The sequence below is a fragment of the Scyliorhinus canicula genome, chromosome 7 (assembly GCF_902713615.1).
Source record: "Scyliorhinus canicula chromosome 7, sScyCan1.1, whole genome shotgun sequence".
NCBI lineage: Eukaryota > Metazoa > Chordata > Chondrichthyes > Carcharhiniformes > Scyliorhinidae > Scyliorhinus > Scyliorhinus canicula.
In genome coordinates this window covers 119,113,598-119,135,841 of record NC_052152.1, presented here as the reverse complement: position 1 = coordinate 119,135,841, position 22,244 = coordinate 119,113,598, and the positions used below count along the sequence as shown (strand labels likewise).

The following is a 22,244-nucleotide window of genomic DNA, read 5'->3' as shown; positions in this document are numbered from 1 at the left end:
CTTGTGTGATGCGTTGGGCTAAGTTCACCACATTCTACAGTTTCTTGCGATCTTGGGCTGAGCAGTTGCCATACCAAGCTGTGATGCTGCCGGGTAGGATGCTCTCTATGGCACATCTGTCGATGCAGACATGCCCAATTTCTTTAGCTTGCGTAGAAAGTAGAGATGCTGTTGGGCTTTCTTGACTGTTGCATCAATGTGAATGGACCAGGACAGACTGTTGGTGATGGTGACTCCCAGGAACTTAAAGCTATCGACCATCTCCACTTCAGAGCCATTGATGCAGACTGGAGTGCGTGTTGTGCTACACTTCCTGAAGTCAATGATACTTACCTTTATTAGCTGAGGCATAGAGTTTAAGAGCAGGGAGGTTATGCTGGAACTGTACAAAACTGTGGTTAGGCCACTAGATATCGTATGCAGTTCTGGAATCCATGGCACTTGAAAGGGTGCAGAGGAGATTTACATGGATGGTGCCTGGGCTGGAGAATTTTAGCTATGAAGAGAGATTGGATAGAGTGGGTTGTTTTCCTTGGAGCAGAGGAGATTTTGGGGGGGGGGGGGCATGATTGAGACATATAAAATTACGAGGGGCATAGATAAGAGTAGAAACCTTTCCCCTTGGTGGAGGGAGCAATGACCAGCAGCTTGGATTTAAGGTTCGGGGAAGGAGGTTTAATGGGGATGTAAGGAAAAACCTTTTCATCCAGAAGGTGATGGAAATCTGGAACTCACTGTCTGAAAGGGTGGTGGAGGCAGAGACCCTCATAACATTTAAGAAGTGTGAGGTGTGCACTTGCAATGCCATGCCATACAAGACTATGGGACAAGTGCTGGAAAAAGGGATTAGAACACTTAGGTGGTTGCTTCTGATCAGCACACACGATGGGCCGAATGGCCTTGTGCTGTACACCTCAATACTTTGCAATTCTTGCTCTTCCATGTGCTAGAGAAAATAAACTAAAAAATTATCAAAGTCACTTGCAGTGATGCCGCAGTAAAACAAAAAACACACAAAGAATTAAAAGTTTTATTGTTTGAGTCAGAAACCAGGTATCATAAAACAGCAATGTAATTAGGTTTAATGTTTTCTATCAAAATACTTCAGTTTTCCAGCTGGATCCGGAATTATCTGAAGGAAAAGAGCATAAAAAACAGAAATCAAACTCAAAGGCACTTTGCAAAACAATTGCAGGTTAGTTACTCATAGACAGGAGTGCACAATAACAACCAAAAAGAACAAAATCGGAACATTAAACCAACTGCTGCTCTTTAGTGATATTATTCTATCGTTAAACCACACTCATCCAGCAAATAAATGGGTTTCCTTTCAGAGAATCTCAGGACATTATGAATGAAAATGAAATGAAAATCGCTTATTGTCACAAGGTGGCTTCAAATGAAGTTACTGTGAAAACCCCCTAGTCGCCACATTCCGGCGCCTGTTCGGGGAGGCTGGTACGGGAATTGAATCGCGCTGCTGGCCTGCCTGGGTCTGCTTTCAAAGCCAGCGATTTAGCCACGTGCTAAATTTCCCATTTAAGGAAATTACAAAATGGGTTATGGTTTAGAGATATGCAAGTTTTGAGAGAAAACAATTTAGTGGCAACATTGCTCATCATAATGCATCTACAAATGATCCGTTTAATATTCCAAGCAGTCATTTGAGAGAAATAATCACCGTGAGTTTTGAACAGTCTGGAACACAGTGGCATAAGCAGATTGTTAAACAGATCAAGGAGGCCTCTAACTACACAAGGAGGCAGAACGTCAGAGATACAAGGGTAGGAGGAAGACATACAATGATCGTTGGCATAAGGAAAAGAGTGACCTTTAGCCCATGTACAAAATTATAAAGAAGCAGGTACAAGTCAAAAGATCAGGAGAAATCCGGAAGGTACATAAACCTGCAGACAGGTGTTAAATCCTAAATTAAAATGGAATTGAACAGGATAGTTAACAGGCTAATGACTACAGGAAGTGTTTAATTGAAAGGACAATGCCATACCATTCTTCATGTTGTTGCCAGCCTTTTTTTCATTTATGTGGATATAAACAGCCATGGAGGAACTTTGCAAGTAAATTAGTTCTCACGGTGTTTGGGGGATAAGAAATGGGAAAGTGGGCGAGAAATTGGCAAATGGAGTGCAGAGAGGAAACTAAAAGGTGCGTTCAAATGGAATAGCTTCCCAAGATAAGTGGTATGACCCAAGGCTTAATTAAGTGTTCCTTCTGCTCAATATATTCATTAAAATCTGCAGGAGAGCACACAGAGCAGATTTAAATCTGAATCATGGAATCCTACTGCACAGAAAGTGGTCATTTGGCTCCTCAAAACGGCTATTCAATTAGTCCAACTCTCCTGCTTTTTCCATTGGACGGGGGTGGTGGGGGGGGGTGGTGGGAGGGCACGGGCGGAGACACACCCAGGTGTGCAAATTAGGAAACCAGAATGGCACGGGTATATAACTGCTAAAGATACACAAGGGTCAAAGCCTGGAGGCTTCAGCCAAAGCCTAACAGGACCTTGCTACGTTGCCCAGACTATTCATTACAAAACTAGGGCTACAATAATAAAGGAATACAAGGGTTGGGTATAACCACATTTGGAATACTGTGCCCAGTTTTGGTCCTCATGTCACGAAGAGCAAGGTCGATTCCACACCAGCCCATGCTAAAAAGCTAGATTTTATGCCTTGAGTTTGTAATTTACTGGAATTTGAATCTATGTTGTGAAAGACTGATATTATGGGGAATTGTAATGCCAAAATGTGACTGGCCTGTGAAACAAGATATGTGGCGGATGTGTTAAAGACTATTCATTACAGTCCTTCAAGAAAGCATTCAGATGAATGTCTGCACCTTCAGTCTCATGTTATATGAAAGATGAGAGTACATGAATCCTGAATAAATAAACAATGGCGTGGGATCGACTAATGTTCATGTGGGAACAGGAGAATTTGTACAAGAACGATATAGCCACCGGCCTATAGTATTCTGCAAGTATCTTGAGTATTGAAGAGGGGATAAGGTGATATAATAAGCACAAAGGATGGTGGGGCTGCATGCACACAATGGCCTTTTCTTGTTGAGGATGTGGCTGATGGGCCACTATCTGATCTTGTTGTCATTTTCTCTTTTGGGTGTCTCAACCTGGATTGCTTTTATCATTCCTTTAGGGATGGATGGAAAAAATTAAACTACACCCAAGATGTGATCCAACAACTTTAGGGATAAGGTGGGAAGAACCTTTATGGGAACTAATGGAACAAAACAGAAAAAGCTGCAGGACACAGCCAGCAGAAAGGATTGGGACTTGAAAGCATTCACTTCATTTAGGAAGACTTGAGAGAATTGGGATACAGGCACTTAGACAGATACAAACTAGCATATGCAAGACACCCTAAATAGAGAGACAATAAGTATCATTTGGGCATACATACATTTTTAAAAATAAATTTAGAGTGCCCAATTATTTTTTTCCAATTAAGGGGCAATTTAGCATGGGCAATCCACCTACCCTGCACATAATTTGGGTTGTGGGGGCGAAACCCACGCAAACACGGGAAGAATGTGCAAACTCCACATGGACAGTGATCCAGAGCTGGGATCGAATCTGGGACCTTGGCGCCCTGAGGCAGCAGAGCTAACCATTGCACCACCATGTGTTGGGCACACATACATATCCATCATGAGACACCTAGGTTTAGGGAGAAGAGGTAGTTCCAGAATAAGAGCAGTAAACAAAGTTGAGGCCCAGGAGAAGCAGTTTTACAAAGGATTTGTAGGACAGGACAGTCAGCTCGAAAGTTCTTTTCAGGCTTAAATGTCAAGTACAGATTTTATTTTAAGAATAGGTAGTGAAGTGGTTGGGGACGACCATAACCACATACGATTTTGAATGGTTCATTTTTTGGTTGTTGCTCATGAATGGAGAGATGAGTTCGTAAATCTTTAGTTTTTGATCCAGATCCCTGTCGGCCTTTTATTAATTGAAAACTGCCAAAATTAAAACTTTGTGCTTCTGTCACTGAAGGTGTGAAGCATGCTGCTCAGCATAAGCACCTGGATCAAAAGCCAAGTTTTCTAACTCTCATCCCTCTATTCACTAAAGAGCAGCCATCACAAAATCAACCAATCAAAATCCGAGAGAAAATTCAAATTTGTTTGCCCCTGCAAGTATCTGATTGAATTCTGAGGCAACATTGTGAAGCTGTCGGATTAATACCGTGTCAAAGATCCAAGGAACGTAAAAATTCCTTTCAGTGTGCTAAAAATAAATATCAAGCCAATGTTAAGTTTGGAAACTCTATTAGAAATAGCTACTTGCGATTTCTACTAAATTGTGACGTTCAGTTCATTTTAAATCTTGTTCACAGATTCTCTCTGCGCTCTCCAATGACACCAACCACCAAACCTGTCAGATCAAGAATAACCTGCGCAAATAAAACATTCCCAATTCCAGCAGCGAGTCCCAGCTCGCAGGGAACTCACTTCCAGTGGTCTAGTCTGCAGTGCTGACAGAACAGGAAGCACTCATTTTAATACAGAATTTAAGCAGCACATTTTAAAGTTGCCAATGGAGGTAGTTGCTCGCTGTACAGGATGCTATTAAAAAGACAAGCTATCAAAGAATCCGGCACAAAAGCAATTCGCTATTAGGTTCAACACCATTTTACACGTTGTCGATTTTTTACTATATAGAGCAATTTAACATCTGTAATCACGCCTGTTGCAAGTTTACTTACAAATCTTCTCGTGGCCACCACTTTTTCATGACATCTTCAGGTTTAATCTAATTAAAATATATCAGCATGATTACAGATGTTAATGCACTTTGACCTTTTTAAGCTTGAATTTGGACTATATTTAAAGGCAATAACACCATAGATGTGACAAGGCAAACACAAAGGATAGTCGATATTTATTTATTAAAAAAATTTTTTTTTTTTTTTTTTTTTTAAGAGTACCCAATTCAATTTTTTTTCCAATTAAGGGGCAATTTAGCGTGGCCAATCCACCTAGCTTGCACATCTTTTGGGTTGTGGGGGCGAAACCCACGCAAACACTGGGTGGATAGTCGATATTTAAGTGTAATTTCCGATATATAAATTGAACCTTCCTTTTCATAGAGGTGAGGTCAGGAAAGATTTTAGGTTAAATGGTAATCTTACCGTATCGCTTCCGGGTTTCCAACCAGCTGGGCAAACTAAAAAGAAACCAAAGACAACAAAATGAAAGCACATAAATCCGGGCTGCAGCTGAGCAACTTAAATGCAAAGAAACACTATTAATTTGTAAAACTATTTATTCCAAGTGATTTAATTTTGCTAATTTATAAGTTTCATTGCCTTAGTTCCAATAATATTCATGCACGTACCTTCACCGTGTGCATCGGTATATTGGAATGCTTGAACTAACCGCAGCGTTTCATCCACTGAGCGGCCCACTGGAAGATCATTCATTGTAATTTGTCTCAATATTCCTTTGTCATCAATGATAAAGAGGCCTCTGAATGAAAAAGTGAGTGTTGTCAACTTTATTCACCATAATGGATGAAACTGTACATTTAATGTAATTCACAAATATAAAATAGACTTGAGAAAAAACAGTGGTAACCTATAATGGTTTTTGATATGTTGGAGGTATGCTCTTCAGCAATTTGCATTTATATAGAGCCTTCAGCAGAGTAAAATGTCTCAATGCACTTCATAGGAGCATCAAACAAAATATGGCACTGAGCCGTAAGGAGATGCTAGAAGAAATTCTCCCTAATTCAGTTACAAACCTTACTGGTAGCAATCAGGAGTTGTGAGATTAAAATCCTCTGTGGTAATCAGGGAGTTTCCTTGCTCACGTTTAACCTTATCGTGCCCGGAGTTGATGTTGAAGGCAACTCCCTCCCGACTATATACCACTGTGCCGTCACCTCTGCTGGGTCTGTCCTGCCGGTGGGGCAGGCTATATCCAGCGATGGTGACGGTGGTATCTAAAAAAACTATCTGTAAGGTTTGATTCCGTGTGTATTATGTGGGTCGACTCTCCCAATTTTGGCACAAGCACCCAAATATTAGAATGGAGGACTCTGCAGGGTCACTTCTGTTGCAGTCCAGTTTCATTCCTTATAGACATTCTAGCAGTTTGATATCACCGAGTGGCTTGCTAGGCCATTTCAGAAGACATTTAAGAGTCAACCATATTGCTGTCGATCTGAAGTCATGCAGGCTAGGCAAGGTAAGGATGGCAGATTTCCTTCTCTAAAGGACATATAAGTGAACAAGATGAGCTTTTGCAATAATCAACAATGGTTTTATGGTTCGGATATTATTGCCGTGATTCAAACTCAAGTTCCTAGAGCATTATCCTGGGAGTCTGGATTACTCGTCCAGAGACAAAAATCACCAGATTGCCTAATCCCATCTGCTAAAACTGCTCAATGTTCAAGGATGATCCAAAGATAGCACCCCCACCCCCCAGCTTCCTTTCTCAACTGCAGGCCATCTTCTTAAACCCCTCTCCTCATATCCCTCAATCTTCACTTCCAGCAACTGTCAAGAGCTCATGCACTTCTTTGTCACAAAGGCAGAGATTATGCTATCAGCTGCCTCTGCCACTTCCCTCCCATCTGGCCAAATATTCTTTAATGCTCCTCTTTGTACTAGCCTTTAACTTGCATCTTTCTCCTGTTTCTTGATCTCTGTCTTGTCCTCTCTAAGCCCATCTTGTCCATGAGTCCCACTGACTGTTCCCTTGATCCTATTCAACTGCTGAACACCCAATTTTCCCACCTGGTCCCCGTGTTAGTCAATATTGTTACTTTCTCCTCACAAAGCCAACCCTTGCCTTCTTCTGTCCTTGCAAACTACCATCCTATCTCCTAACTCTCTCTTTCCTCTACAAAATCCTCAAACATGTCTTCCAAATCCATTCCCATCATTCCCGAAACTCCATGTTTGAATCGGGCTTGATAATTGCAGCTATGAGGAAAGATTTGATAGGCTAGGATTGTTTTCCTTAGAAGAGAGTGGCGAAGGTGTGATGTAATTGAGGTGTACAAAATTATGAGGGACCTAGGCAGGGTAGGCAGGAAAGACATGTTTTCCCTCGCTGCAGCATCAGTTACTAGTGGGCATAGATTTAAGGTGATTTGTAGAACAATTAGAGGGGACACGAGGGAAAATCTTTTCACCCAGAGGGTGGTGGGTGCCTGGAATTCACGACCTAATTTGGTGGTCGAGTCTGAAACTCATTTAAGAGGTACCTGATCTGCATCAGAAATGTTGAAACCTGCAAGGCAGGGACCAGGTGAAAGAGAAATGTGGCGCGGCGGAGCGGAGTATCCAGCCCCTTGTCATTATTGTGTGATGTTCCTTGCACTATTATATTATAAATGCAAAACCAATAATACTTAATAATAAAAAAAAAATTGCTCACCATTGGTGGTAGTGTCTTTAGTCGTCAGGGCCCCAAGTTCGGGAATCCCTCCCTACTCCTCTTCATCACTCTACCTCACTTTCCTCCCTCAAGACATTTATTAAAACCTTTGATCAAACTTTTGTCATCAAATCAAAATCACCTCTGTGGCTGGTGTAATTTCTTGCATTGTAACACTCCAGCAGAAATGTGTGATGAATGTAAGAAATTATCATATTTTATTGCAGTAACGTTATTAAAACCTTGGTTAAGATGCATGCAGACAATATGACTGCTAGAGCGGTGATTAAGGTGTTGTAAAAGTGAGATGAACATGCTTTGCAGGTAAAATGCCCTGCTAATAGATCTTGAGAACTATTTACTTATAGATAGCCAGCTAATAGTATACTGTTTATGCGTTAAGGACGCCTGGCGTGTAGATAATTTATGAGAGGTACTTTGTTTGGCCCTGGATAACCAAGTCAAGGAACATCTAAGGAGGGACAAAAGAATTTGAGCACAGATGAAGTCATTAATCGGAGGTGCCTGGTCTATCTGAAAAGTCAGTTGGTCCCAGAACTCTCATCTGAACAGATGTGTTTCAGTTTTGGCCCTGAAAGATATTCTCTCCAGAGATTCTGCAGAGAGAAAAGTAAGTAGAAACCTGGTTGTTAACTTTATCTACGAGTGGTATTTGAAATAATTGGTTTGCTTAATTGGAATATCATGGCAGGTTTAATAATAATAAACTTTATTGTCACAAGTAGGCTTACATTTACACTGCAATGAAATTACTGTGAAAAGCCCCTAGTTGTCACAGTCCAGCGCCTGTTTAGGTACAGAGGGAGAATTCAGAATGTCCAAATTATCTAACAGCACGTATTACGGGACTTGTGGGAGGAAACCGGAGTACCCGGAGAAAACCCACGCAGACACAGGGAGAGGTTGCAGACTCCGCACAGTGACCCAAGCCGGTAATCAAACCCGAGACCCTGGCTTACTTACGTAACTGTTAATTGTAAAGTTATTTCTCTGTTGCTAATGTGGTTAATTCTGTGTTTATAGTTTGTTTTAACATAAAAGATAACTATGGGTCAGTGTTATCACTCCTCTGGTGCAGTAACATTTCCTCAGTTTTACAAATTGCAACTGGTTGGGTTCTCGTCCGGGATACTAAAAGGTGCTACAAAATAAAAGTTGGTGTTATACAGCAGTGAACTCCAAATTGATACGGATTTTCTCCAGTTACCTAAGTGTGTGCCCTTGATCCTCCAAATACACTCCGTAATCCTTTGCAATTTGGTGTGTAAGATCTGAGAGCAGTGGGATCTTCATTGGTCCGAGTCCGCCTTGTTTTCTTGGTGTATTTATCCTTTATAAAACAATAGGACCTTATTAAGAGGTGTACTCTTTTACTTAAATGACAAAATTTAAATAAACATTTGCACACACTGTTTGTATCTGTAATTTATTAGCATAGATAAGCACCTAGAAGTACAAAGTAGAGTCTCAACTATGGATTGGAGAAATGAAACAAAATTCTTTGGAACGGATTAAATCCACCCAACTTTATTTAAGGTATCTATGCAGGTTGATACAGGTTTAAGTGGTACTCCAGAATCTCTTCTCAGCACTTTTTAAGCCTACCTACACTTAACTTCACAAACCAGGAATGAGCTCCTTGTAGGCACATACCCTTACTCCAGGGCAGGAACATTGGCATGCCAACCTGACAGGGCATGTAAAAATAATGCGGTATCATTAGCATAGGTTGGAGGGATGTAACTGAGTGGAGTGCCATAGATAATTAACATAGTTCCATTTACGGGAAATCTAGATAAATATGTGAAAATAAAAGCATATTATTTGGATTAGATGAAGGTAGGAGAAAGCTTGAGCCCAAACCTGCTGGACTAATGTTATGTAATAAAATAAACTGTATGAGCTAATGACGGTAAATATTCTCAATTATAATTTATGTGTTTGGAATTTAAATGAAAAGACGATAACATTGCTCACTGCTTAGTGAGAAAACTCAGCTAAACAATTTAGTTGATCAATTGAGCTGCTCTAAGTTATGAATTATTATAAAAGTGTTTCATTTATATTATACCAAGTACCAGACCTACTTACCATGCCAAGTGTGTAAATTGAGAATCAACAGAACAAGCCACTACTTCAGTATTAATAGATCGAAACTCCTCAATTCTGTCACCGAAAGCTATTATCTCAGTGGGACAAACAAATGTGCTGTAAATTTAAAAGACAATTGTGATGGATCATTTATAAATCCAGATCGTTGCACAGGAACACACCTAAATGGCAAAAGATCAGACAGAAACGTAGGGTTCTTACACAACAAGCAATTATCTTTACATATTATTTTATATATATATAATATGTATGAATAAGAAAGTGAGACAATGCATTGAGGAGCAATCCACACGAAAAGCACTTTATTACAAAAAACATCTACTGCATTGAATTTATTCTAGTTGGCATCAAGGTGCCAATCTAAAGGAGGAATTTTAAAAAACCTTTTGACAACTTTACCAAATGACTTTCTATTCATGAATTGTATTGTATTTAGAAACAAGATCAGAAATGTGCATTGTTGTAATTCAGTAGAAAAATATAAAATACACCAGCTGAATTTTGTTCTTATCCGTCTGTGCTCCAATTGAAAATGTTCCAGTGTTCAAGCTTCACTGTTTAACTAGGTTCCCATCCCTGACATCATTCTGGTGAATATACACTGCACATTCTCTATGGTTTAAATATCCTTTCTAAAGGGAATGATTCTAAATCTATACAGTTCTAGAACTGGACTAAACATAATTTTGTACAAGTGTTAAGAGCAGCTTCACAAGAGGTGAGTTGCGATACTCTCTGACAACTTCTGTTTGCTTTGTTTCCAATTTTCCAAGTTCCATAGAATAGAATAGAATCAAACCGTATGAGTAGGTTCTTCCCGGAGGTGGAGGACAAATGTGAGCGGTGCCAGAGAGGCCCGGCCAACCACGCCCACATGTTCTGGTCTTGCCCCAGACTTGTGGAGTACTGGACAGCCTTCTTCGAGGCTATGTCCAAAGTGGTGGGGGTGAGGGTGGAGCCATGCCCGATAGTGGCGGTCTTCGGGGTTTCAGACCAGCCAGATCTATACCTGGGGAGGAGGGCGGACGCCCTTGCCTTTGCCTCCCTGATTGCCCGCCGTAGAATCCTGTTTGGCTGGCGGTCAGCAGCACCACCCAGAGCTGCAGACTGGCTGTCCGACCTCTCGGAATCTCTCCAAATGGAGAAAATCAAATTCGCCATCCGAGGGTCGGACGACGGCTTCCACAGAACGTGGGAGCCATTCATGCAACTGTTCCGGGACCTGTTTGTGGCCAACGTACATGAGGAAGAATAGTCGGGTGGCCAAGAACCAGGGGAAAATGGACGGGAATCGGGGGAAGGTAGCAGGGGGGAGGGGGGGGATACGGGCTCGGTATGGGGGTTTGATGGCAAGCCAAGGCCCAAAACCAAACTATAAATAAATGCCTATAAACATGTGCCTCGGCCATATTGGGGAATGTAAAATATGTATGCTGGCTAAAGGGGGCGGCCACAATTATTGTTATGAAGATGCTTACCTGTAAATATTCGTGTTAAATTTTTGTGTTTTTCCTTTTTTTTTCTCTCTCTCTAATAACTTGTAATTTGTCATATATAAAATATGAAAACTCAATAAAAAAACATTTATAAAAAGAATAGAATAGAATCCCTACATTGCAGAGGGAGGCCATTCGGCCCATTGCATTTCTACTGGCTCTCCGAAAGAGCACCGTACCTAGGCCCACTCCCCCATCCTATTCTGGTAACCCCACCTAAACTGCATGTCTTTGAACTCTGGGAAGAAACCCATGCAGACCTGGGGAGAACGTGCAAACTCCACACAGTCACCCAAGGCCGGAGTTGAACCCGGGTTCCTGGCAGCTGTAAGGCAGCAGTGCTAACCACTGTGCCACCGTGCATCAATGATTCAGATATTGTGTCTGGAGGGAGTGATGCCCAAATTCTCAGGTGATAATAAATAGAAGGCAGTGAATTATTTAAAGGACCAACCAAAGCTACAGAGATATTGAGAAGATGGCGGCAGAATGAGCCAAAAAAAGGACAAAATTCAATGTCAGTAAATATGAGGCAGTATATTTTAGTTAAATATACTTCAAATGGGGAAAGCTAGCTGATATGGAAACAAGAGGAATTTAAGAGTTCAGATCGACAATAAAAGCAGCACCTTAAGTGTAGGATAATGCTATGAAAATACTCTTTTAATGATGTAGAAGAGTTGTAGAATATTAAAGTCAAGATGCAATGGGAAACATTAGTAAGCGCACAATTAAATATTGTGCACAGTTTTGAAAAACACACTAAAATCTAAAGAACAAAGAAAAGTACAGCACAGGAACAGACCCTTCGGCCCTCCAAGCCCGTGCCGACCATGCTGCCCATCTAAACTAAAATCTTCAACACTTCCTGGGTCCGTATCCCTCCATTCCCACCCTATTCATGTATTTGTCAAGAAAAGAACAAAGAAAAGTGAAACTGGTGAATTTGGACAAAGCACCCCTGTTACTTCCTGAACCCTCTTCATAAGGTTTTAAGCAAAAGCCTTCTTAATAAATGGAGGCAAGCTAGGAGAAGGGATTGAAAATGATCTATTCTCATGTTTGAGGGCAGGTAAGGAGAGCAATGGGGTTGGAAAATTCAAGCCCTTGGTTCATTCTCAACTTGTAAGTCACTCTCATGGAGGCTGGTGGGGTTAAGGTTACAGTGTGAACAGCAACATCATGTTTACATACTGATAGCTTCTTCTTTTGCCTGTCAACACCTATGAGCAGATTGTAAAGTCGAAGTCAGGCCTGAGAGAGGAAGGGAGGTGGGAAAAGGAAGATGGGGGAGAAGAATGGGAGAGGGTGTGCTGAAAACTACTGGTCAGAACAAGTGAGATCTCATGGGATATAGGGGAAGGTGGCATATTGGGTCCAAAATGGGCTCAGTGTTGGGGGCCCTTGCTGTTTGTTGTATATATTAATTTTGACTTCAATGTGGGAGGCATAATCAAGAAATTTGCAGATGATACAAAAATTGGCCATGTAGTTGATAGTAAAGCGGATAGCTATCGTCTCCAGAATATCAATGGTTTGGTTGAGTGGACTGAAAAATGGCAAATAGAATTGAACCCAGAAAAATGTGAAGTAATGCATTTGGGGAGAGCAAAGCAAGGGAATCCTCAATAAAGGGGAGGACATTGAGAGGGGTAGAGGAAATGAGAGACCTTGGACTGCATTCTCTCAGGTCCCTGATGTTGGCAGGACAGGTGGATAAGGTGGTAGTATATGGAATGTTTACTCAGATGAGGTATTGAATACAAAAGCAGGATTTAATGCTGGAATTGTATAGAACACTGGTTAGGCCACAGATGCGGTTTCGTGTACAGTCCTGGTCACCACATTACAGGAAGGACATAATTGCTCCGGAGAGAGTGCAGAGATTTGCAAGAACGTTGCTCGGGCTTGAAAATTACAGCCATGAGAACTGATTAGATAGGCTAGGGCTGTTTTCCTTAGAACAGAGGAGGCCAAGGAGTGACCGAATTGGGGTGTACCGAATTATGAGGGGCCCAGGTAGGATAGACAGGAAAGACTTGTTTCCCCGAGCTGAAACGTCAATTACCAGGGGGCATGAATTTAAGGTGATTGGTAGAATTAGAGGGGACATGAGGAAAATGTTTTTCACCCAGAGGTTGGTGACCATCTGGAATTTGCTGCCTGAATTAGTGCCTGAGGCTGAAACGCTCAACTCATTTAAAAGGTGCCTGGATCTGCACCTGAAATGCCGGAATCTGCAAGGCTACGATCAGGTACTGGAAAGTGGGATACAAATGAGCGGCTAGTTTCTTGGCCGACAGATGTAATGGGCTGAATGGCCTCTTTCTGCACCGTAACTTTTCTATAGTTCTTTCTTCTGTTCCAATCTGCACTTAAAAACAAACTCCGGAGGAGTTGATCTCTCTCCAAATTAGGCTTCTCTGATGATATCATTAAAAAAGATCCAAGTACAAATACAGAAATCTCAAAAACCAGCAGTGGCTACTCAATCCCAAGGACCATTTTTGTAAGCGGGAACTGAAAATACACATAAATGTATTCACTTCAAAACAATGACAAGAAAGTGACAATACTGTTTGGTTATGACTATACAAGATTGCAATGTGCTTTAAACTGCAGTTAACTCATGACATGATCAGAATCTGCCTCATGGTCAATGCACGCAATTTCCTTCCACCACTGATTCACAGATCTTGAGTATTAATCTTGCTACTTACAAATCAAGCGGATAGAAAAAGAAGACGAGGTATTTGCCTCGATAGTCTGTAAGCTTCAGCTCTTTGAATTCTCCATTTATTACTGCTGTTCCTTCCCAGTCTGGTGCAGGTTTTGAAACTAAAATGTTTAAAAAGAAACAAGTGATACATTTTGTACACTCTTCAGGCTAACCGGTTTAGCGAAATTTCAAAATGCACAATCTGGTTACTATATTTCACATCAGTAAAAAAAAACTTACATTTCACATTTTGTCCAGTAATGAACTTACAGAATCCAATACAATGTGCACAAATAATGTCTCAATTTCCTTTTCACATTAACGCTTTGCTAAAATACAGTTGTGCGCGCGCTAGGGGTCCTCTGATAACTAATTTAGAGTGGCCATTTTGAACCTCAACAGAGTATGGAGAAGGATCGAAGAGTGAAGGAAAAGAAAAGTCAGCCTTAGCAAGCTTGAGAAGAAGCAACCAAAGCCAATTTATATAAAACTGATTTTATTGACAGTAAAGCACAGTATTTATACAGGTAAAGATGCTTGCATTGTACACAAATGTAATTCAGAAGCAAGGATGTTTACTCCCTTCTTAAGGAGTTAATTCTTCATCAAAAGTTTTTTTTAAAAATCGATTCTTGTTCGGTCTCCTAGAAATCTTTATAAAAATGAATGCATTCGCATCACCTTGCTGCTGCTATACAACTCATTGGTGCTTTCCCTCTTCTCACCTCCAGGTCTTAATGGTCTACTTTATCACTAACCTTGCCCCTGCACAGTGAGTTTCTTCAGCACAGTCGTTAGTCTTCAGCAGTCTGAAACAATCATATCCATTATAGCTTTCAAAGCAAATCGACTTTCTGCAGTGGCCAAGGCGTTTGTGCAACAAATCGGCACAAGTGGGACATTGCAGGGAACCCGGACTGCAGCTGTGGGGCACCCCAATCAATGACCCACATCACTGAAGATTGCCCCCGACAAAATTCAGCGGAGTGTTCAGAGCTCCACTTAGCCACTGCAGAAGTATTGCCTGGCTTGATGGTTACTGAGCAGACTAAAAAAAATTTGCAACATGCTTTCTGATTTTATTCAAGGTTAGCAGTTCTGTCTTTATTGTTAATGCTTTTAACTAAATTGGGACTTTTCTGAAAGCAATCCATGATTTTCTGTCCATTCTTTTAGTTTTCTTCATACATAACTTATTAAACGTCCCTACTTGAAATCCTTCAGATCACAAAAATAAAATCAGGACCTGGAGCCTTAACCAATTTCCCCTCCCTCAACCAGGCACACCAAGTGACCACTGCACTGTTCATTTTCAGTAAGGATTAAACTTTGGACCCACCCAGTTGGAATGGCTCAACATGCCATTAGCCAACAGGGGATCTACTGCCATATGACATACAAGGTCTTCTGAAAATCTTCCAATGTTTTTTGCTCCTCTCATTCACCAAAACCTGACCAAAATTACTTAGGTTTGACCTGCCACTAGTGCTTTTTGGCCATAACATTTGCTCCGGTTGCAGAGTTGACTAGTTTATGTAATTTCCCCATCTGTATGAGTCAGTCACTTGTATCATTTTTTGCAATTATCAAAACAACATGATACCTGACGTCCTCCAGTGTGAGGTTCTGTGCAATTAATTTGCTGTGTCTGGGTTGGATTACCCACTACATGATGGCTATGTTAAAAGTGGGGTCAACTCTATTTGCATTTCAATGTCATCCTTTGCTAATCCATTGTGCATCCTCATGAGAAGTGTTTAGTTGGCTGTGCCCATCCCTATTGGTACTGGTGTAGAATCATAATTCTTCAACCATGGAGCGCCTTGCAGGAGATCTTGGATCTCCCAATATCGCCATGTCCTGTTTTGGGAGGAATCAGACTATTCTGTTTGAGTAAAGAAGATATTTAGAGAACACTGATCTGTCACTTATGGTTATTGCATATAGGCACACCAATGCAGAAGGTTATTAAATTAAGTTAAATGTAGTCATGGGACGTGGGTGCCACTGGCAAGCTTGGCATTCATTGCCCAATTGTGTTTGTTCTAGAGGTGGTGGTGAGCCAGCTTTCTGAAACACTGCAATCCATGTGTGGGAACACGCAGTGTTATTAAGAAGGGAGTTCCAGGATTTTGACCCAGCAACAGTGAAGGAATGGCGATTTAGTTCCATATCAGGATGGTGTGTGTAACTTTAGGGGAACTGGAAGTTGATGGTGTTCCCATGTTGCCAATGTCATTGTCTTTTAGGCAGTTGGGATTACAGGTTAGGTAAATGCTGTTGAAGAAACTTCGGTTCGTCACTGCAGTGCATCTGATAGACAATGCACACCATAGGTATGGTGCACTAGTGTCAGCAGGAGTGACTGCAGGGTCCCAGGTACTTCGGAGATTCGATAAACTTGTGTTTCTTAGGACGAGTAATTTTGACCTTGTGCGACAATCTAAAACAGGTGATAGTGATTCAGTTGCATAATGGAAATGAAAATCAGAAAAAGTATAACTGGCAGCTGAATCCATTTTACCCCATGACATATAGTCAAAATTACTCCCATCGAGTTAGTGAGGGAATCTGTAGGGACAGAGAACATTTACACAAAAGCAATTCAAAATGATCACAAATTAGACTTCATTTCGTATGGTCAGGTATCTTTTCTGGTTAAGTGCTCATCAGACACTCCTATAACTTCCCTTCAATTATTGTCTGATAGCTCATTGCTTTGTGCAGAACATGTGCTTTTCAAAGTGGGATCATGGTAATTTAAATGGAATTATGTTTTGCACTCACTATCCATCAACACACACCCCCGAGTGCCTGACTTCCACATATTGTTATCAGAAAGGAGTACACTGCTTTTTTCAGTAGTACTGTTGGGAGAAATCTTCTTCGAGCAGCTTCTTCGAAATTTCAACACAGTATCTTGCGCTTTGGAAACTAACTGACATCCACTCAACTATGCTATCTCGCTGATGCAGAATCAAACCCATGTTCAGAGAAAACCAGAATCAGCTACTACGCAACAAGACTATGATACAGGCAGAAATTGCAGGCCAATGGAGTTAGCGTGTTACACAAGGAAAATTATCTGCAAAAATTTGCTATTTTGCAAGGAGGAATTTCTGCAGTAGTGCATATAACCTTTTCAATCCAAAAAGTTGTATAGCATAAAACACACATGAAACACCCAGGTGCATAAATGTTATCAGTTTGCAAGCAATGTGTGCAAACTATCAATCACAGAATCTCTATGGTACAGGAAGTGGCCATTTAACATATTGTATCTGCACCAGTACATGGTAGTGTAGAGAACTACATGGCACACAAGCTGAGAAATGAGAAGGAAAGACTCTCGCACAAATGGCTTTAGCGCTGGTGAAGAGGAGTACCAAAGCCAAGTCCTTGCAATCAATTGGATGAGTTAGGTGCTTAAAAACAAAGAGATCCCCTCATGTTCAGCAGCCAGCAAAGGGCACCATTCCATGATTACATTTATGCAACAGTATTCGCAAAAAGCAACTTGCCAACTGTCCCTCAACAGCACCTCCCAAACCCATGACTTCTGTAACCTAGAAGGACTAGCTAGGGTAGTGTTCAGAAACTTCAGATTTCCGCCAAGCCATACACCATCCTGACGTAAGTCACATAATCACCTTTTTCATCACTGGGTCAAAATCCTGGGACTCAACTCCTTTCCTAACTCACTACGCAAAGTCATTACTACCTCAAACAATGGTTCGGAATTCTCCCCCCCCCCCCCCAAAAAATGAAAAATGTAAAACTTGAGGTGCTGTCAGACGAGGAGTTAATATAGGTCAGCGACCACAGGGCTGACGGGTGAAAGGAACTTGGTGCAAGTTAGAACTTGGGCAAGAGAGTTTCCAGATGTGTTCAAGTTTTTGCCGAGTGGAATATGGGAAGCTAGTCAACAGAAAATTATCATAGAACCATAGAAGTTACAGTGCAGAAGGAGGCCATTCGGCCCATCGAGTCTGCACCGGCCCTTACAAAGAGCACCCTACTCAAATCCACTTGTTTACCCTATCCCTGTAACCCAGTAACTCCCCCTTAACCTTTTTGGACACTAAGGGCAATTTAGCATGGCCAAGCCACCTAACCAGCACATCTTTGGACTGTGGGAGGAAACTGGAGCACCCAGAGAAAACCCATGCAGACACTGGGAGAACGTGCAGACTCCACACAGACAGTGACCCAGCCGGGAATCAAACCTGGGACCCTGGAGCTGTGAAGCAACTGTGCTAACCACTGTGCTACCGTGCTGGAATAGTCTAGAGGTAATAAAAGGTATGAATGAGAGTTTGAGCTGAAGCAGCAGCAGAATCAGATGATCTTACAGAGGTGGAAGACTGGGTGTCAGTAACACATTTTAGGGTCTAGTATGACTGTGAGGTTGTGAACACTCTGGGTAAGCCTTAATTTTTGAGGGAAGAGGAATGGAACTTGGAAAAAATTGCAGTGCAGCACCTCACAGCACATTTGCAGGGAATCCACCATGGGAAGGTGGGGGTCGCGTTTGGTGGGACTGGATGATTCTGCCGGTGGGAAGTATCGGAACCCCCCCCCCCCAAACCATTATTTTGGCCTTCCAAATATTTTCATTGAAAATACTGCTCACCCAAACAGTGGAGGGATTGAATGAGATGGCAGTACGGTAGGGCTGTGTATCACCTGCAAACATACGAGAGTTAGTCCAGAGATTTGAAGTGATGAATGGAGATAAGAGATTGAAAAGGGTCATGCTTAGGTCATTGATTAATTGAATTATAATTGCCATTGCCATTGCAAGTGTTTCGCTGGCTACAATTAGATATGATTTGGGTTGGATTATGAGGAGAGGTTGAGTAGACTGGGACTGTACTCGTTGGAATTTAGAAGGATGAGGGGGGATCTTATAGAAACATTTAAAATTATGAAGGGAATAGATAAGATAGATGCGGGCAGGTTGTTTCCACTGGCGGGTGAAAGCAGAACTAGGGGACATAGCCTCAAAGTAAGGGGAAGTAGATTTAGGACTGAGGTTTGGAGGAACTTCTTCACCCAAAGGATTGTGAATCTATGGAATTCCTTGCCCAGTGAAGCAGTTGAGGCTCCTTCATTAAATGTTTTTAAGGTAAAGATAGATAGTTTTTTGAAGAATAAAGGGTTATGGTGTTCGGGCCGGAAAGTGGAGCTGAGTCCACAAAATCTCATTGAATGGCGGAGCAGGCTCGAGGGGCCAGATGGCCTACTCCTGCTCCTAGTTCTTATGTTCTTATGATGTGGAGATGCCGGCGTTGGACTGGGGTGAGCAAAGTAAGAAGTCTTACAACACCAGGTTAAAGTCCAACATGTTTGTTTCAAACACTAGCTTTCGGAGCACTGCTCCTTCCTCAGGTGAATTCACCTGTTGAATTCAGATTTCTTACTGTACAATTAGACAAAAATGGAACCATGGAGCACCCAGAATTGAGAGGTGTTGGAGGAGGATGGTTTAGTCAAATTGTGTCAAAGACTGCAAACAGCTTAAGACAGTGAGGGAGGGATAGATTTGAATTTCAGCAGTTTTGTTTCTGCCCCTCTGCACCAGAGGCATTTTTATGCATTCATGGGATGTGGGCAATTAGAAATGGGCAATAAATGATGGTCTAGCATGTCACATTCACACAGGGTACCATTTGTGCCTGTGATAAGAGTTACTTGAGTAAGGAGCGGCAGAAACAAGACAGCTGTGATTCCAGCAAAATACTGTAGATGCTGGAAAACTGAAATAAAAACAGAAAATGGAAACATTCTGATCTGCCAGTATCTGTGGGGAGTTAACGTTTCGAGAACTAATGGATTTTTAAAAACAGGGGCTGAAGAGTCGTGAGGAGGCTGGTATGAAGCAGAAAACCCTGCCATCGAGCAGTTATGGTCTTTGGAAAACGACTGGGAAAGTGGACAATGTGCAACGTGTCCTTAAGCAGCACAAACACTGGGTTGGCAGAGGCCAACCCACACAGCAAATAACAGGCGCAGTGGCAGCATTGCAGACTCTCCTCCCTCAGGCCCTCAGACCCGGGCCTCTCATCACGCCCTCCCCCTCCCGGAGACAGGCCGGGGTGGGCTGGCGGGCGAGACCCCCGCCCCGGGCCGAATCTGGCGGGTAACGGTTCCGATTCCAGAGCGGGGCCACTCCTGCTGCTGCCGCCTCCCGCAGGAGTCACCTCACTCCCTCCGTGGGACCCTCACTCCCTCTCACCTCACTCCCCCACTCCCTCCGTGGGACCCTCACACACCCATTCCCTCCCTCACCCACTCCTTCACTCACTCTTGGCTTTGCTGAGGTGCAGCGAGTGGTCGGGGCCCGACAACCTGAAAGCTTCCCCGGGATAGACATGGCCTCCGGCGTAGTGGTGGCAGCCCTGCTGCTCCTTCTTGCTGTTTGTCTCACAGTGAACCGGGCCGAGTAACAGCAAAGAGCCGATCGCCAACCGAAGGAGAAAAGCCCGCCCGGCCTCCATTACCCTGAGCGATGCGCGTGCGCAGCGCCAGCTCCTCTCACCAGGCCGCCCCAAGGCTTGGATAGAGATCGATAATCTTCCAAATTATAACTGGGAGATCGATAATCTTCCAAATTATAACTGGGAGATTGATAATCTTCCAAATTATAACTGGGAGATTGGTAATCTTCCAAATTATAACGAAGATGGATAATCTTCCAAATTATAACTGAGAGATCGATAATCTTCCAAATTATTACTGGGAGATCGATAATCTTCCAAATTATAACTGTGAGATTGATAATCTTCCAAATTATTACTGGGAGATCGATAATCTTCCCAATTATAACTGGGAGATCAATAATCATTCAAATTATAACTGAGAGATCGATAATCTTCCAAATTATAACTGAAAGATCGATAATCTTCCAAATTATAACTGGGAGATCAATAATCTTCCAAATTATAACTGGGAGATTGATAAACCTCCAAATTATTATTTAAAGATTGATAATCTTCCAAATTGTAACTGGGAGATTGATAAACTTCCAAATTATGTCTGGGAGGTTGATAAACTTCCAAATTATAACAGGGAAATTGATAAACTCCCAAATTATAACTGGGAGATAGATAAACTTCCAAATTATAACAGGGAGGTTGATAGACTTCCATGTTATAATTGACAGATTGCTAAACTTCCAAATTATAACTGAGATTGATAAACTTCCAAATTCCAACTGTGAGATTGATAATCTTCCAAATTATAACTCAAAGATTGATAAACTTCCAAATTCTAACTGAGATTGATAAACTTGCAAATTATAATTCAGAGGTTGATATACTTCCAAATTATAACTGTGAGATTGATAAACGTCCAAATTATAACTGTGAGATTGACATACAATTGACATTCTGTCAGTACTCCCAGATTATAGGATTTCCTCTGGGGAGTCACTTTAACTTGTATTAACCTGGGCCTTCACTCAAAGGAACAGCCTTAGGCCTGTTTAATTCTTAAGACTCTTTGTCTCACTTCAGCCTTGCTCCAGACAGAGTTTTAAACTTAATTGATTTCTCGTGTCACCAGAATGACCTATAGCCTTACTAAGGAAAGAACAGATCCACTATCCAGGTGTTTCAGAGAGGGTTCAACATTTCAGGTCACAGGTCAATCTTCAGTTTACCTTGCCCAAGCCTCTGCTCGAATTAAAGGCAAACCGCTTTGTCTTAAAGTCTTTAATCATCCATGGTCAAAAATTGAAATAGCCATAAGAATAACAGAAATTAAAAAGAGAGAAAGGGAACACGCAGGGATTAAACAGGAGGCTCCTTACCCCCCACTCCCACCCCACCCCAAAAAGAATGAAACTTCAGGGCATGGACGTTTCATTATGAGGTATGCATACAACACACACACCTACCCATCGAAATCAGCCCTATTATGCAAGTTCCTTTCCTTTTTCTACATTAATGAGTTAATCTTAAAACACATGACAAAGGGTCTGTCATCGAGGCTCTCCATTTCCCGTACTAGCCTCCCCGAACAGGTGCCGGAATGGGCGACTAGGGGCTTTTCACAGTAACTTCATTTGAAGCCTACTTGTGACAATAAGCAATTTTCATTTTCAATTTTCATTTCATTCTGAGTCTAAGTGTTGATGCCAATGCAGAATCCGTGGACGTTCACGACAGAAAAAGTGGCACCACACCTGGACCGATTCTGCTGCTGTTAAGGGGCTAGCACTGGCGTGACGTGGAACACAATCGATTCTAATGAGAAATGGTGCCAGATTCACCGGTTTCGTGATTGACACTCAGGAGGCTGACAAACTGCAGCCGCATATACACACTTCACTCTCCACACACACTATCCTGGCCAATAAGATGGCAGCAAGAAGAGCGGCACCCTGTTTCACCAATGACGAGCTGGAGACCCTCCTGGATGCCATAGAGAGGAGGGTGATCCTGTACCCTAGTCCAGGA

At 42.0% G+C, this 22,244-nt stretch overlaps 1 protein-coding gene across 2 annotated transcripts; it reads right to left on the bottom strand.

Annotated features, from left to right (window-relative positions):
- Positions 1–1,016: 1,016 nt before the first annotated feature.
- On the bottom strand, positions 1,017–20,326 carry prdx4 (peroxiredoxin 4). 2 transcript variants are annotated; one of them, XM_038802776.1, is made up of 8 exons: positions 20,090–20,326; positions 13,784–13,901; positions 9,547–9,663; positions 8,663–8,785; positions 5,381–5,511; positions 5,175–5,209; positions 4,749–4,795; positions 1,017–1,132 (listed from the first exon to the last, which is right to left on the bottom strand). In XM_038802776.1, exons 1-8 carry the CDS (start codon positions 20,280–20,282, stop codon positions 1,129–1,131), a joined length of 768 nt encoding a protein of 255 aa, XP_038658704.1. In that variant the 5' UTR covers positions 20,283–20,326; the 3' UTR covers positions 1,017–1,128. The 2 variants fall into 2 exon arrangements, with proteins under 2 accessions (XP_038658704.1, XP_038658703.1); XM_038802775.1 differs by lacking the exon at positions 4,749–4,795.
- Positions 20,327–22,244: the final 1,918 nt, after the last annotated feature.

Bases quoted from the DNA above. Each gene is read 5' to 3' on its own strand.
- prdx4 (XM_038802776.1), bottom strand. From the start codon at position 20,282: ATGGAGGCCGGGCGGGCTTTTCTCCTTCGGTTGGCGATCGGCTCTTTG. The intron at 5,512-8,662 runs GTAACTGGAGAA...TTTTTCATTCAG, and splicing joins GATCAAGGGCACACACTTAG to AGGCCTCTTTATCATTGATG. The intron at 4,796-5,174 runs GTAAGATTACCA...TATTTTAATTAG, and splicing joins GGAAACCCGGAAGCGATACG to ATTAAACCTGAAGATGTCAT.